The sequence below is a fragment of the Gekko japonicus genome, unplaced genomic scaffold (genome assembly GCF_001447785.1).
Source record: "Gekko japonicus isolate JY-2015 unplaced genomic scaffold, Gekko_japonicus_V1.1 scaffold549, whole genome shotgun sequence".
Taxonomy (NCBI): Eukaryota; Metazoa; Chordata; class Lepidosauria; order Squamata; family Gekkonidae; genus Gekko; species Gekko japonicus.
The window spans coordinates 300434-316298 of record NW_015169189.1 but is presented as its reverse complement, the minus strand read 5'-3'; the positions used below and the strand labels follow the sequence as shown (position 1 = coordinate 316298).

The window sequence follows — 15865 nt, the reverse complement described above, 5'->3', positions numbered from 1 at the left end:
AACTCCAAAACACTCTTGGGTGTACAGAAAAAGCCACATTGTTCTTTGGATCACAGCCATGTTTTTGGTAATCAGTCCACTTGGAGAGATGAATACTTGCAAGGAAATGTGTTGTAAGGATGGCAGCTATAGCTTCAGAAGTGGAAAGAATCTGCTTGTGGTCAGAGCTTTCATCTCATTCCACAACCCAGTTAAAGTGAAATACTTGAAGTAAATTTAATTCTGTGGCTTCAATGGGATTTTAACTGACTCAGATCCAAGTTTTTGTACTTACAAGGTGCATTGGTTTTAACAGGTGAACAGTGAAACCATTTTTTCTCTCAATATCTGTTCATCACCCACATAGTCAAAATACAGACCATTGCTTGTATTTTGGACTCATGTAAAGTGTGGTTTAAAAAATATATAATAGTTCAGATAAACACAGTACATATATATAGTTTCTGTAGAACTGGATTTTAAAAACTAGAATCACAGAAAAATATTTTTGAAAGCACACAGAAGTAAATTCCGATGTTATTTGATTCCAACGAACATTCTTAGAACTGAAGTACCAGGTTACAATCCTCAAATTTTTAAACCATCAGCTTTAAACTCAGTCTTGCTTAGAATCACTGTTTATGACGGTAGACAATGAGGCTTTAGGAAATGAGACTGAAATCCTATGAACATGTACTTGGGAATAAGCCCTACTGCACTAAACAGGACTTGATTTTACTTTTGAATAAACATGCATAGAATCAGGTTGCATTTTCAAGAATTACACTGTGTGAAATTACAAGGAGGTGTGTGAACAATGAAGCCTAGGCAGGAAGACATCTTAGATCTAAAAAATTTCAGAAAAGTGCTCACTACTGCTTTCCCCCCAAGACTGTTAAAAACGTTTATTTACTTATTATCATCAGTTACTTATAATCTACAAAACAAAATAATCAAGGAGGGCTATCTTTAAAAATCATGGACTTTTTAAAAAAACAATTTTTCCCAATTTGCAATAAATATAATCACATATTCTGTCTAATAATCTGTGCCAAACTTTTAAAGCAAAATATAACAACAACAACAATAATAATCCCAATCTTTTCTCTGTTGTAAACCATAAATTTATACTGGCTAATCCCACTTGCTAAAATGGTATTCTTCAGATACAAAATAACATAAATTATAGAAAAAGGTCTACAGATTCTTCTAAATCTTTGTGTTCTAACATATAAAACTAATACCCCTTCAAAACCAGGTTTATGAAATGACTGGCCAAGATTTTAGCAATTTCTCAAAGGAGACCCTTGATTCGGGAATAATTTGTTCCCTGCTGACAATCTTTTAGATGTGTAACCTCCTCCCAGCTTCCTGGTTATTAATGGCTCTCTTGGAGACACCCTGTCTACTGAACAGTTTCAGTTAAATGAATCCAAAGCATCTTTTTGGTTCCAGCAAGGAAGCTTCAGGATCAGACTTCTGCACTCCACCGCTAGATATGTAACATCATTCACTTTTACTCATGTGTGACTTTTATAATCTGCAAACAAGAGAAAAATCTAGGATGGTGATACATGCTGGGACTAGAGCCACATTTTAAAATATTTTCCTCCTCACCCCACTAAGAAATAAAGACCAATATTATGAATCAGAAAAACAATTACAGACGATATGTCAATGGTTATGTCTCACCCCAGGAGGTGATTCCACCTGAACAATTCGCAAACTGTGGTGATAGTCCTTGCATAGTGCAAGCAAATCAAAAAGTGCAGAAATAGCAATCTGCTTGACCATTTCAAGAACATGCTTGTTTCTTGTATTTGTTCTCATCTATTCACATTGAGTATATTTTTTAAAAAGTGTGAGACAACTTCTATAGTCAGCATTGCTATATATTCAGTGACTTCCACTATGCAGAATTAGTCCAGTCTAAACCCATAGATTTCAATGTGCTTAGGTTACAGGAGCTCTGCATAGGATTACATGCTCTGTAAACTATTATAAATTCATCAGCAATTTATTTGAAATAATATTTAAGCTACAAGCATTATTCATCAATAAATATAAACTCAATGTTAGAATTTGCTGAATCCTATTAGATTACAGAATTATTTGGCAGTGCAATCCTAAACTGGGTTATACTCTTTTAAACCCATGGGTGTAACTATGCTTGATTTTTCATTAGATAGCCTTCAGTTGGGAATCCTAAAAACATGGCCTAGAAGATTGTTCACCTGAAATCAATTTGGTTACCTGCTAGATAAAGTGAGTTCAAATGTTCCTTTTTCCAATATGAATACTTATCTCCCCATCAGGAATAGCTGCATTTTAAATGCACGAATGAGCAGAGTGAGACCTTTTTCATTACAACTATACTGATTAGAAAATGGGAGCATTTATAATCTTCCTGAACCATTTGCCAGAGAATAAAATGACATATGTACATGTTACAGAATACATTATGCAACACACGGTTTAATCTATGTATGATACAAATTTGTGTGTTACCTTTTTAAAAGAAAGTGATAAACCAATGATTTCCCAAGGAAACTAGAAAGGGGCATTTTTAATTAAGATGTAGGAGCAGAGAAAGTGAAATAAAGGAACAGATATGCAATCCATCTAGTCCTTCATAAACCATAATTTGCTTAATATTTATCAAAATAAATTTTTCAGACTCTCCCTGTTTGCACTTAGCTATAGGAACTGAAGGAAGGGAAGGCAGCATGGTATTGCCTGAGTTATAGGAACTGAAGGAAGGGAAGGCGGCATGGTATTGCCTGATCTTGTCAGATCGTGGAAGCTAGGCAAGGTTGGTTCTTGGAAGGGAGAACCACTAAGGAAGACTCTGCAGAGGAAGGCAATGGCAAGCAAATTCAGCTTCCCACTTGCCTTGAAAGCCCCTTGCTGGGGTCACTATAAGTTGGATGCGACCTGACAGTACTTTACCTTTAGGAACTGAAAGATTTGTTGTTGTTGTTGTTTAGGTTCCTTATTAGGCATACGGAATCGTTACTGTGATTCTGTTCTGTTGCAAGTCAGAAAAAGACCCTGGGATTTTCAGAATGGCTTTCGGGAAGGGAGACAAAATAGCCAGTGACACAGCTTTTCCCCTGCATCTTAGCTCCAATAGCCACAGGATGAACTCTGAAACTAAAAAGAGTTTCCTTGTTCACGTGTATGTTTTCTGTTTTGCTTTGTTTTGTTTTTAAATCAGGTCTGTTATCAAAAAGGTCAAACTAAAGAAAGTATTTAGGAAATATTAGGGATTTTGGCAACAATAAAGTAAGAAAAGTTAGTAAACGCATTTGAACAGAGCCATGCAGGCAATACTTTCCAGCAGTAAATCAGAAAACTGCACAGTTAGGTTATAACATGTTTAATTCAGCAGTAAAAACAATTGTTCACAAATATTAAAAAGGAATTCACAGTATTCTTCTCTAGCTTTCCCATGTTCCCTCAATCAAAGCAAAAGGGGGCAGGGATTTATCGTACCCTAAGAGAATTGTTAACAAGGTTTCACACATGACCTACTTAGGAAGAATAATTTGTGAACACCTCTCCCCCAGTTATATGAATTGTCATTGAATTAAAGGGTTTAGTCCAGTTTCTAACCAATTAATCAATTAATTAACTGGTCAAAGTAAACATTATAGTATCTCAATGCTGTTAAGTACAGTAACAAGGTCCCCCCCCCTTAGACAAAATAACATTTATTGCTTTGGAGATAAACCAAGTTACTTTTCAGAACTAAAAGTGGTAGGTGGATTGGGTCTCTCATTTACAAAAGTTCAAAATATGAATTTACAATAAGAAGCTATTTACATTGAAGAAACTAGTGATAGGATAAACCTTCTGCAAAAACCTACAGATCCACATATTACATTTGCCACTAATAAAAACATGGCTTCTTCACATCCATTAATGGTTTCAGTCCTAAATTACGTAATCTCATAAGAACATAAGAAAAGCCATGCTGGATCAGGCGAATGGCCCATCCAGTCCAACACTTTGTGTCACACAGTGGCCAAAACTCAGGAGTCAATAGAAGGTCCACCAGTGGGACCAGAACTCCAGAAGCCACTGTGCCCCCCCTCAAGCAACAAGGATACAGAGCATCACTGCCCCAGACATGAACCCACTTTTTTTTGTCAGTCCACAGTATTTGTAAAACGCTCGTTCTTATTCTCTCATGCTCATTCTCCATCACCACCAAAGTCCAAAAATGCCTTAAATTATCTTTTAACAGTTCAGACACATACACAAACACATAAGCTATAATAGTTTAGGAGATAGGCAGGCAGAAAGCAATGTAATGGACTCAATCAACGTGTTAAATTTTCAACAGTAATCGTTCCTCACAAAATTGCTAAGGAAAATTACTGTGAAGTTTCTATGCCCATTGCATGCCACTCACTAAATCCGGAAGAGCTTGGCCTTTGAGCTTGTATCAGATACAGGTAAGCAAAGTAGTAGCAGACCATTTTCATGAGCTAAAAATCTCCTTTGAACGTCTGTCACGCTGTTTGTGCCATGTGTGAATACTGTTAATGCTACCCAGATATCAGCAAAGATACATTTGACATGAACTATATATATTAGACAATGTGTGTGTGTAAGTGCCATCCAGTCACTTCAGACTTATGGCGACCCTATACATTAATGACCTCCTGAAGTCCTACTGGTTACAGCCTTACTCAGGTCTTGCAACCTAAGGGCCATAGCTTCCTTTATTGAATCAAGCCATCTCATGTTGGGTCTTCCTCTTTGCCTGCTGCCTTCAACTTTTGAAGAGCTCAAGATGAAGAAAAGTTGGGTTTTGTACCTGCTTTTCTCTAATTTAAAGGTAAAAAGTAAAGGTTTCCCTTGCTCGAAAGCCAGTCGAATTCGACTCTAGGGTGCGGTGCTCATCTCTGTTTCCAAGCCGAAGAGCCAGCACTGTCCGAGGACATCTCCGTGGCCGGCATGACTAGACACCAAGTCACATGGAATGCTGTTACCTTCCCACCGAAGCAGTACCTGTTTATCTACTTGCAATTTCTTGCTTTCAAACTGCCAGGTTGGCAGGAGCTGGGACCAGAGATGGGAGCTCACTCCATCACGTGGCACTCGGGTCTCCAACTGCTGAACTACCGGCCTTCCAATCTGCAGTTCAGCATCTTAACCACTAACTTATGGGGTCCCAAAGCAGATTACAATCTTCTTCCCTTCCTCTCCCTACAACAGGCACCTTGTGGGGTAGGTGGGGCTGAGAAAGTTCTGAACCCAGCATGCTTCATGTAGAGGAGTGAGGAATCAAACCCAGTTCTCAAAATTTGAGTCTGCTGCTCTCAACCACTACACCACGAAGAGGAGTGAGGAATCAAACCCAGTTTTTTCCTAGTGTTATTGTCTTCTCCAATGACTTTGTCTTCTCATAATAAAAACAAATTACAATAGCCTCAGTTTAGACATTTTAGCTTCTAAGAAGAGTTCAGGCTTGATTTGATCTAGAACCCACTTATTTGTCTTTTTGTTGGTCCACAATATCCATAAAATTCTTCTCCAATACCACATTTTAAATGAATCAATTTTCTTCCTGTCAACTTCCTTCATTGTCCAACTTTCACACTCAAACATTGTAATGGGGAATAATATGATATGAATTATCTTGATCTTGGTCACCAGCAACACTTCCTTACACTTAAGAATCTTTCTAGCTCACTCATGGCTGCCCTTCCCAGTCCCAATCTCCTTCTGATTTCTAGACAATACATATTAAGTAGTTGTACTGCAGAGTGGTTTGAACAAAAAGAGGTGGGGAAGAAGAAGAAGATAAAGAAGAAGACAAAGACGAAGAAATTGGATTTATACCTCTCCCTTCACTACCCGAAGGAATCTCAGAGCAGCTTACAATCTCCTTTCCCTTCCCCTTCCCACAAGAGACATCCTGTGAGGTAGGTAGGGCTGAGAGAGCTCTTTTGAGAACTACTCATGAGAGAACAGGTCTGAAACAACCTGTAACTAACTCAAGGTCACGCCAGCAGCTGCATGCGGAGGAGTCAGGAATCAAACCCAGTTCTCCCAGAGTCTGCGCTCCTAACCACTATGCCAAACTGGCTCTTTAAGTGTCATGTATAAGACTTGCAGACATTTATACTGATTTATAAATAGATTTTAGGAGCAAGACCATCTATTTCCAGGGTACAGCTATACGCCCCAAAATTACTCAAAACATACATTGTTTGAATTTTAACTCAAACTTGTAGCTGCAAAAATAACCAACTCTTGTAATAATAAGGAACTATGACTCACCTGAAAAGTATACAATACATATAGCTTTAGTACATAAAAAGCAAACACAACATTATCACATTTGGGAACTGGGACTTTGGAAAGTTGCTGGGACTTTAGAAAGAAGCACACAGAACCAATATATGAACTTATCAAAGGGGACACAGTCGATTTACACATGACCCTTTAATATGGTACATTATAAAGAAGTGGAAGTAAAAAAATTATAGTAATTTACAATTGAAACAACAAAACAATACCCTATATTTTATTTACTTTTATTATTAAATAATAAATAATATTGTTAATATTATTTAGCAATGCCCTAAATATTACTTAATTATTTAATGCACTATTTTTATGCTGGTCAGCACCTAATATGACATGAAGGGCTGGAGGAAAAAATATTTGTCCTGGTCCTCTGTCCAATACGCACAAGTCTTTGGCCTAGATGCACTTTCATATTTTGCCCATTTTCACTTGTCAGTGGAACAGCTATTTCTTTAAAGGGTATTTTAGTAAAGAAGCTTATATTTTCTTCAATGTGAGACCAGAAAGTCAAGAAAAGGAAGGCATATGTTGCTATGTTACAGTCCCTTAAAATAGTAGTATTGGTGAGGGAAAAGAAACTATAGCACTCAGAGAGTTGTGCAAACATTAGTACAGTGCATCCACTTAGTGTTTGTACTAATCTTTACCACTGTCAAACCATTTGATAACATATTTGCAACAAACTGTCTAATATGTCAACCAGATAAAACTATTTCTCACAGACCTGGCTAGTGTAATAGCTCTGAGACTAATCAGCCTTTTGCTTTGTTAAAAAAATTGTGTGATACAGTCAGCATTAGCTCTAGAACATCTCCAGAGACATCACTACCAAAAATGACAAAACAACCCAAGCTTACATTCATATATGACATTCATAATTTGGAATGTTTTTAGCTTGCTTGATGGGGAAACAAAAGCTAGATTTGACAAATCCACACATCCAAGGAAACATTAGATTTTGGGTTCTCCTATTGAAGTTGCTCATGTCGCACTGAAACAGGACAGTTCAAAAGTAGTCTGATAAAGCATGGAGATTTTCTACAACATAGTTTAAAATTTATATGTACTAGCCCTTTCAGCTTGACTAAAGCAGCTGGCAATTATATAAATTCATCTTGCTTCTTTCTTTCTGACATTTGTGGCTTTGGATGCTTTAGCCCACTTTGAATAGCTTGCTAGGAAACAAAACTGAGGGGGGGATGATGATGATGATGAGCATTCTCTTTGTTTTGTTGTTGTTTGTTTGTTTGTTTTTAAGGCAAAGTGTCCAGGTCAGCACATGGTTAAGAGGTCCCTCTGAAAAAAGACTATACGTCTTCTAATGGCTGTTGCTAAACCTGGAAACCAGGTCCTTCACTCTGTGTCTGGTTCTGACAATGGAGGGAGAGAGAGCCAGAGAGAGCGCAAGCGAGCGTGTACCGGCTTCTACCTAATTGGAGTCCAGTGGCACCTTTAAGACGAACAAAGGTTTATTCAAGGTATGAGCTTTCGTGTGCAAGCCACACTTTTCCCTCCTGCCAAGCCCCCAAATTAAAGTTTAGCCTTTGAAAAGACAGCGCTCTCTCCTTCCTTCCCGCTCCGCTTGGAACGCTCTTGCGCCTTTCCATTTCCCGCCCAAGCGAAGCTCACGCTGTCCCAGCGCCCCTCAGCCGGGGGGCTTTGGTTGGCCAGCCTCCTTCCCAGCGCCCTGCCCCGGTGCGCGCGGTCTACTGTGCGCCGGACGGAGCTCGCAGCAGAGACAGCAGCAGGTGAGTAGAGAGCAGTCACCCGCTCCGGGGCGCGTGGCAGATGCGCTGATATATCGTACGTTATTGACTATGGAAATTGCTCCTCACCTCCCGAGCTCAGTCACCTCTCCGCTTGGTTGGCTGCCGCAGATGTCGTAAACGGGGAGGGGGAGGGGGAAGACAAATGCAATCGTGGACAGAGCGAGTTCTGATTCTTAACCGGCGAGGTTAGGAGGTGCAAAAGGCAGAGCTCTGCGGAAGGAGTCTTTTTCGGCCCTCTTACTTAGGGCTGCTCCCCTTGATGATCTAAGTGGGACTTCTGAGTAAGTACACATACGGTCAGGGGGCTTATCTCAACATGAAGGACATACACGTCAAATTAAACCGGATTTTTAGCTTCTATTCAGACTCTCTCTGAGAGCGCTAGGAAAAGACCCCGCTTTTTTTTTTTGTTAGTCACGCGCAAACCACTCCAATGACTGCCTTTCCCAACAAATGAAAGCAGACATCCAGCCCAAACATTTAGAACGATAGAATCCTGCTCCTTGACCAGAATAAGGATGCCATCCTAAAAATGTTTTCAGTGGGGGTAGTAAACCCCACAGCATTTTGTGACTTCCTTATGAGTAAGCATGTGTAGGATTCCTCCCTAAGAGGACCAAAGACAGTGTACTTCTCATATTATATTATAATAATTATTATTATACATTTGTCTCTTTCCAGCGCGTGTATGAATAAATTAAATTAAAGCTGGTTGTCAGGTATCAGAACGTTAGGAGAATATTGTGTGTAGATAAACCTTGCCACCCCCTGCCCCTGGGAGAGCCCCATATACAATGTGGAGATGATGAATGGGCTTTGGGAGAGGAGATCGAAGCGAGGGCCGCATTGCCTCCACTCTCTCCCACAAAACTATAGGGCAATTAATTGTGCCGTGTCCCCTCATCCTTCATCTCCTTGTGGCACATATCGATGGAGATTACTGCTGATGGACCATTTTATCACCTTAAATAAACAGTCACCACCTTTTCTAACCCCAATCTAATATATGGGCCGCGAGCTGCTCTCTTTAAGGGTGACGCTGCTGGGGGAACTAAGGGTGGAAAATAGCTAAATCATAGGTGTTAGTAGCAATTTGGGAAAATACAAATTTAAAACTAAAAGGCCTCACACTTTGGCAGAACGTCAGAGACAAAAACATTCTTGCCAAGTCAACGAGACAGGACAGCCGTGCAACCTGCTCTCTTATATGCCGCTGTAGTTTTACACTGTTTTAGAGCAGTAATGATGCTTCAAGACAATGGCACAGAAATCTCCCTGGGAATGCAGGATTCTTTCACTTCCACTTTAGAAGGCTGCCTGGACTTCAAGAACAGGCAAACGGGATCACACGAACTAAGAATTCCCAGTTCTATAAATCACTATCTGGCCCTTAAACATGAGTGGGGGGACACCCTCCTGGAATAATTAAAGGACTTTAAGTATACATTTAATTGCCTTGAGGGCAAATAAATTACAGCAGAGATTTAGTCTTCAGTAGTTTCTTTCAGACTAACACGGTGTGGTTGTTAATAGACTTCCATAAATACTTCCCTATAACCAGGAGAATTTTACCCAAGCCTCTTTTGCGCTATCTGTGCCATCCTTGTGATGTTTATTTATTTACATCCAGGAATGAAATCTAAATGAGCAGTTTTTGAAATGGAATTTAGAGTCTGGTCAAAGCCACAACTATTTAAGCCTCAAACCTGAAAATGGTTTCCTTCTTCTGGGTGGTAGGTGTGCATCAATGCAAAACTACCACTTATTTCAGCAAAATCATATTTGACTTCCAGTCCTAATGAGTTTGATTGCGGTGACGTCCTAGCTGCAAGCCCTCCTCTTGTAACAATAGCATAAATCACTTTGATAGTTTCAAAAACAAAATGAGAAGAATTTCAATTTCTCTTTGAAAATCAACTCCTAGAAAGTAACTATTGAATATTAACCTCAAAATAATCTATATCAGTGACTGGGAGTGTTAAATGAAGACGTGCGGATCAATCCTATGCATGCTTACTCAGAAGTAAGACTCGTGCTGAATAGAATTTATTTCCAATCTAGTGTGGGTATTATACAATAAAGCATACAATGCAGTAGTATGATATTACTTTCATCTTCAAAAGACATGCTGTACAATTATAAAACTGCAAAATACATATGGGATTGTTCACAACTATTCTCATGCTGGACATCATGCCCAATGACTCCCAGCAGAATAATTTAAAGCAAAGACATATTGTAAAGACTAAAGTCATGTTTCTTTGTTTCATTTTTACACAGCAATATGACATTATCATCACCATCCTCCTCATTATTTTTAGCTGTCAGGTGAAGGAATGTGAATGATGACTGGGCCATGCTTTGTGCAACAAAGTTACTTGTAATTTAAAATCATGACACACATTCTGACCGCAGGGCATCAGAGCTGAACTATTTTTACATTACAATTATGCCAAAGTATTTGGACTTGGTGGAGCTGGTCCTCATACGGAAAACGAAACCCATAGAAATCATTGTTGGAACTAATTTTCAAATACAAGTATTTTGGGAGAGGGTAGGAAGGGAAAAATCCCTATGACTTGCCTTCGCCTGATACAAGTGAGTTTTCACAACTACTTTTAAAATTTGGCAGCCTGATTCCTGCCACCACCACTCCCAGATGCAGAGGAGACTTACCTTTGTTCTAGGAAGGAGTGGAGAGAAATGAAGCTGAAATCACCACCACCTTGTTTTGAGAGAGATGCTTCCCCACCCACCCACTCTCTCACTCACTCAATAAGTCGCTATCTGTCCAGGAGGAACTCCAGGATGCTTGCTGGGTTTTGTTAAAGTTGAAGGGAGTTTCACAACTCCCTTCAGTCTGAAATACAATGCATCACTTGTGGATGCTTTTTAGGTGGGTACATTGTAGCCAATGGGTGCGGTGGAGTTAAGACCCTGGAACTGGGGGTGGGGGCGAGATTTAGGAAAGGGATCTCAGATCCACACAAATCCTCTTTAGCGTCTCCTTGAAACTCTCTCCCATCCCGGTGATCGCCATCTACATAACCTTGGGGGGAAGCTGCGATCTTCGGGTGCAATGCAGTATGCAGCGCCACGAACCACAGGTTTGTGCCCCCCTTTCCTCTGCTCCCCCCCCCTGCCCATCACTTAACTTTTGGGTTTTGAGGGTCTTGCACTGGCCTGCTTGCCAGCTTTTCAAAGGCATCACTTCCGAACTCACAGAACACGGCCTGTGCGACAGAGGCCAAGAGGAATTCGGGACCAAGAAAGAAGTGGCCTCCGAATAGGTTCAGTGACTCGGCTCGTCCGAACACACAGAACAGCCCAAAACGGTTGGCTTGGTTTGGGATCGTTAAAGGAAGAAACACCTTGGAGCTGGAGCTGGAGGATGGACACGGGGCACGGGAGTGGCTTTGAATCCAGGGACCACGACTTAATGGAGCTGCCGTCGGACAGAGTTGAAACCCCATTCGGTCTTCAGCTTCACCTCTTTTGCAAATATGTTATTTCTGCAACTTTTACCCTGCTAGACCACGTGGAGCGTTTTACAAGCCACTTTTGTGTAAGCGACGACGCCTAACTTTGCCATCCCCGATTTGAATGCTGGGCAGGGAGGGGCTCCGTGGAAATTCATTTTAGCCCCAGGACCTGCTCCTTATTTCGTCCGTACTCCTTGTCGTAACCCCTTTGCAGTAAAGCGGATAGGCCACGGAACTCATTTCTGAGTCTATTAATTTATGAACCTGGCATTTATGAGGATCAGGTTCTTTCCACTCAGACAAAAAGGAACTGCTTTGCCTGTAGACGAAACCGACGGACGCAAATGCCAAGAAACAAGGAAAGGAAGCCTTCGCACCGCGAAAACGCCAGACAAACCAACCCCCCCCCCCCCCGTTCTTTCTGCAGGACCGTAAAAGTTAAGAGGACTGATTCTAAATACATTTGTTTCCCCAGAAAGTTAGGACTTCAGTTTTATTCCATCACAGTGCAATTAAATGCCGTCAAAATGGGGAGGAAGAGATTCCAGGAACATTCTTTTCGGAACTAAATCAAACCAAATTTCAGCTTTAGATTGCTAGACCACAGATACGTCCATTTAAGAGCCATTTCGCCTTAACATTCAAGTCCTTGTTTCACAGGTCTATGGGACAGTCATCCCTACCCAAATGCCTTTATCCCGCTGATTTTGGCGGATCCTTCTGGATCACTTAAAATAGGCTGCACTTTAATATTCAGGCTGAACTAGATTGAGGAGTTGCTGTTTCTTACGATACTTTCGACTAGCTTAAAAATAACAGACATGACTATCCTAATGTACTGAGAGGGGGAGAAAGAGGGAGCAGGTTTTCAAGGCTGTGTAGTGAACATTGGGTTCTTCATACTACTATTACTAATAATAATTTCTAAGGCTTCCGTTGGATTTTTCCATGATATCTGAAAAGATTTTTTATAATTTTAAGTAGTGCAGACAGTACATGCAAACGAAGTGCATAAGGAGATTCTGTCAAAAGTTTTGGGGAAAATGAAATAAATGTTACGAACTGAGTTTTTAAAAGCATGTACCCCTGCAGTTAAACGTGGCCCCGCTTCCTAAGAAACATTCTAAAACCCCCACAGCATACTGGTCTTGACACTCCATCAGGCGTCTGACGCGTATACTTTTGAAAACAAACTTCCTAGGAAACGGCCATGCCCCGCTCTGGCTCTAGAAAGGCAAACCGCAATGGGGTGGGGCGATTGACGTTAACAAGGGCCGAAAGGTAAGCGATATTTCCAAAAGGGCCTGAAAAGTTCGCTTAGGGACTTCCCTTGTTTGCTCGGTCGGTCCGTAGGTGTATCCTCAATGGAGGAGAAACGTCCTTCACGGTTTAGTTGGGGGGGGGGCGCTTTTGAAACTCTCTTTACAGTAAGTTCCTGAAAAATAAGCCTTTCGTTAGGATTTCAGACCCATTATAGTGAGATGGTTTTCAGAGTCTTTGTGACATATTAGTCCTTCGCCTTACTGTCTCGGCAACAAGTCCCATTGATTTCAGCGGAGCTTACATCCAAGTAAGTGCTCTAAAGACTGATCGGAAGTAAGTCCCGCAGTAATCAATGGCGCACACTTCAAAGAGAATGTGATCAAAGACTGCAGGTGAAGCATTCTGAGCTTCGTGGATGCGCCATCTACAAGTTTCGGGAGTAAAGTAGGGGTGAGAGGTTGTTTACCCGTGATTTAGCCCCGTGGCGCTCATTCACAGACGTGGGGGGTTTCAGAGCATCATCAGACACTTCAGATCTCTCTCTCTCTCTCGCCCCCTTTCCTTCCTCCGTCACAAAACGTTATTAAGGCCCTGCCGCGCGAATGGAAAGTTTGAATAAGTGGTACATACGATTGTTGGGGTCCCCGGTATGTTGGTTGAGAGGGATGATTTCCATGCGCTGCTGTCCATACAGGTAATAGTCCAGCTCTTCGGCCGTGCAGCGGAACCTGGCGGCTACCCTGTCGGGGCACTTTGCTACGCCGCCGCCGCCTCCTGCCAGGTCCTTGGTCTGTAGCAAGGAAAGCGGGGCTCCGGTGGGGGACTCGGAGCTCTGGACCGGTCCAAAGACAGGGATCTGAGCCACGGGGAGCGAGGTCAAGCTGGCCAGGGAAGCGGCGGCGCAGGAAGACGGGGTGGAAGAAGAGGAGGAGGAGGAGGAGGAGGAAGCCGAGGAGAGCGGGGCCGGCAGCTGGCGCAGACCGTCCGCCGGAGGGTCGGCGGGTCTGTCCGACGCCTGGAGGTGGCCCAGCAGCCCGGCGCCGCCTTTGAGCTGACTGCTGTGAGGGAAAAGCTGCTGCCAGTGCTGGAGGTAGGCAGGGTCCACCTTGAGGAACGCCGATCCGCCGGGGTCGCCTGGCTTCAGCATCTCTGCGCGCCTGGAGAAAATAGAGGGAAAGGGGGGAGACGCGGGAGACTCTGCGGGCAGCCGCGGAGCCGGCGACGTTTCCCCGAGTGTCCCGCGCAGAGAGAAGGGCCCCCGCGGGAGAGTCTCTCCGCGAGCATGAGCGCCGGCTACCGCACGGAGCGAGCGCCGCCTCGCAGAACAAGACCCAAAGTTTCTTCGCAGCAAGGAAGCCGAGAGGGGGCCGCCGGACGGACGGACGGACAAGTTTGACACCGCCTCCCCTCCCTCCCTCCCTCCCTCCCTCCCTCCAGCGCTGCAAAAGAGCCTTCTCTCCCATCGCCCCTTGCCTCCCCCACAACAGCCGTAGCCCCCGCTCCGGGTTCCTCCCGATACCAACCGACTCTCCCGCGAACGAAGGTCGCCGAATAAACCCACCCACCCCCTGCCAGCGCGGGAAGCGCACCCCTAGCGAGCGCTCCTGCCACTTTCTCCGACGCGAGCCCGGCGGCGAGGCAGCAATTTCAGCAGACCCCGGACGCAGCGGAGGCCGGGGAGACGGGACACTCGCCCCCGGCACAAGCCCCCCGAAAACACGAAGGCTTCCCTCCCTCCTTTCCTTCTTGCCTTTACCTGGATCTACGCGGATCTGGACGGGGGCCGGGATTCCTGTCTCCCCTGAAGAGCCAGAGTCCTGGGGCTTTGGGGGGACCTGAGCCGAATGCTCGGGGGAGGGGGCGTCTGGTGTCCCGTGTCCGGATCGCTCGCTCGCTCTTTCTGGCTATGGCAGGAGCGCGCAGGGCTCTGCTTGAGTTCAGCGCTCTGGCAGACTCCGGCCCAGACACGTGGGTTTTACGACAGCACCAAACTCCAGTGTGTGAGGGAGAGAGAGTGAGAGTGAGGCTGAGGAGGGGGCTGAGACAGAGCGATGTAGCCCCCCGCCCCCGCCCCGCCGCTTCAGAGCACCCTGAATTCGAAACAGGGAGGAAGACTCCGCAGGCGCGTTCAGGGCTCCTCACTACTTTTAACTCGTGCGTTAACGCCTGCCTTTAGCTCTCGACGGCTGTGTGGTGTGTGCTGGGCGCTCCAGTCCTCTGGAAGTCATATGAATCTAGGGCTATTCGGGTGCTTGACCTATTACTTCGTTGCCCTTCTTCTGGCTCTGAACTTTCCCTCGAGTGGGAATCAAATGTGGCCAAGGTCCTGTTCCAAAACTCACCCGCTCCTGTCTACGATTCCTGGGCCACTTATGAGGGTGCAAGAAGACCCGCACATTCGGCCAAGCCGGCTTGACGCAACCAACACAACAGGTTCATTATATTTGGGAGACCGGGTCCCAAGCCAAGCTGGTTTCTTTCCCCGATCTATTAATGTCTCAGAGTTCTACTGTCTCAGTGCTTTCAACCTGTTTCTACAGAGTAATTTAGCAATAAAGCGACTACGCAGGTGCTACAGCATCAAATCTTTAATCCACATTAAACAAACAAATGGATCTACAGAATATGGATCTGCAGGCTGTGTATAGCTGCGAAAGCCAAAATCCGCTTACACTCTCTTAAATCTCAGAGGCTGAACTTTATTGGGCTTAAGGGCGCTAGGGCATTAACTATCAGTCAGAATCATTTCCCGATCCATCATTTGGATTTGAGAAGGACGCGTTAAACCCACCAAAATGCATGACAAGCTCTCCCCCCCCTCCCGAAAAAGACTTCGAATGCACGTAGAGAGGTGAACTGCCGGTCTCTTAGGCACCGGGGATCCCGAAGAGCCTCTCAAATACAAACTCCCGGGCTACGCCGCTTGCACCGATGACGCCGCGGGTCTCTCGCGCTAGGCTCAAGCAATTAATAAGCCTTCATCTGTCAGTTTTCACATAGTTTGGTTCCCCTCTCCCCCCCCCCCCCCCCCCGCTCCTTCTTCGACGA

The 15865-nt window shown here is 43.8% G+C and overlaps 1 protein-coding gene across 1 annotated transcript in view; it reads right to left on the bottom strand.

Annotated features, from left to right (window-relative positions):
* Positions 1–13964, bottom strand: part of PRDM6 (PR domain containing 6) — a 161534-nt gene extending 147570 nt beyond the window's left edge. Inside the window, exon 1 of the mRNA XM_015416222.1 lies at positions 13448–13964. Within this exon, the coding sequence (XP_015271708.1) occupies positions 13448–13964 (517 nt within the window). The remainder of the gene's footprint in view (positions 1–13447) is intronic.
* Positions 13965–15865: the final 1901 nt, after the last annotated feature.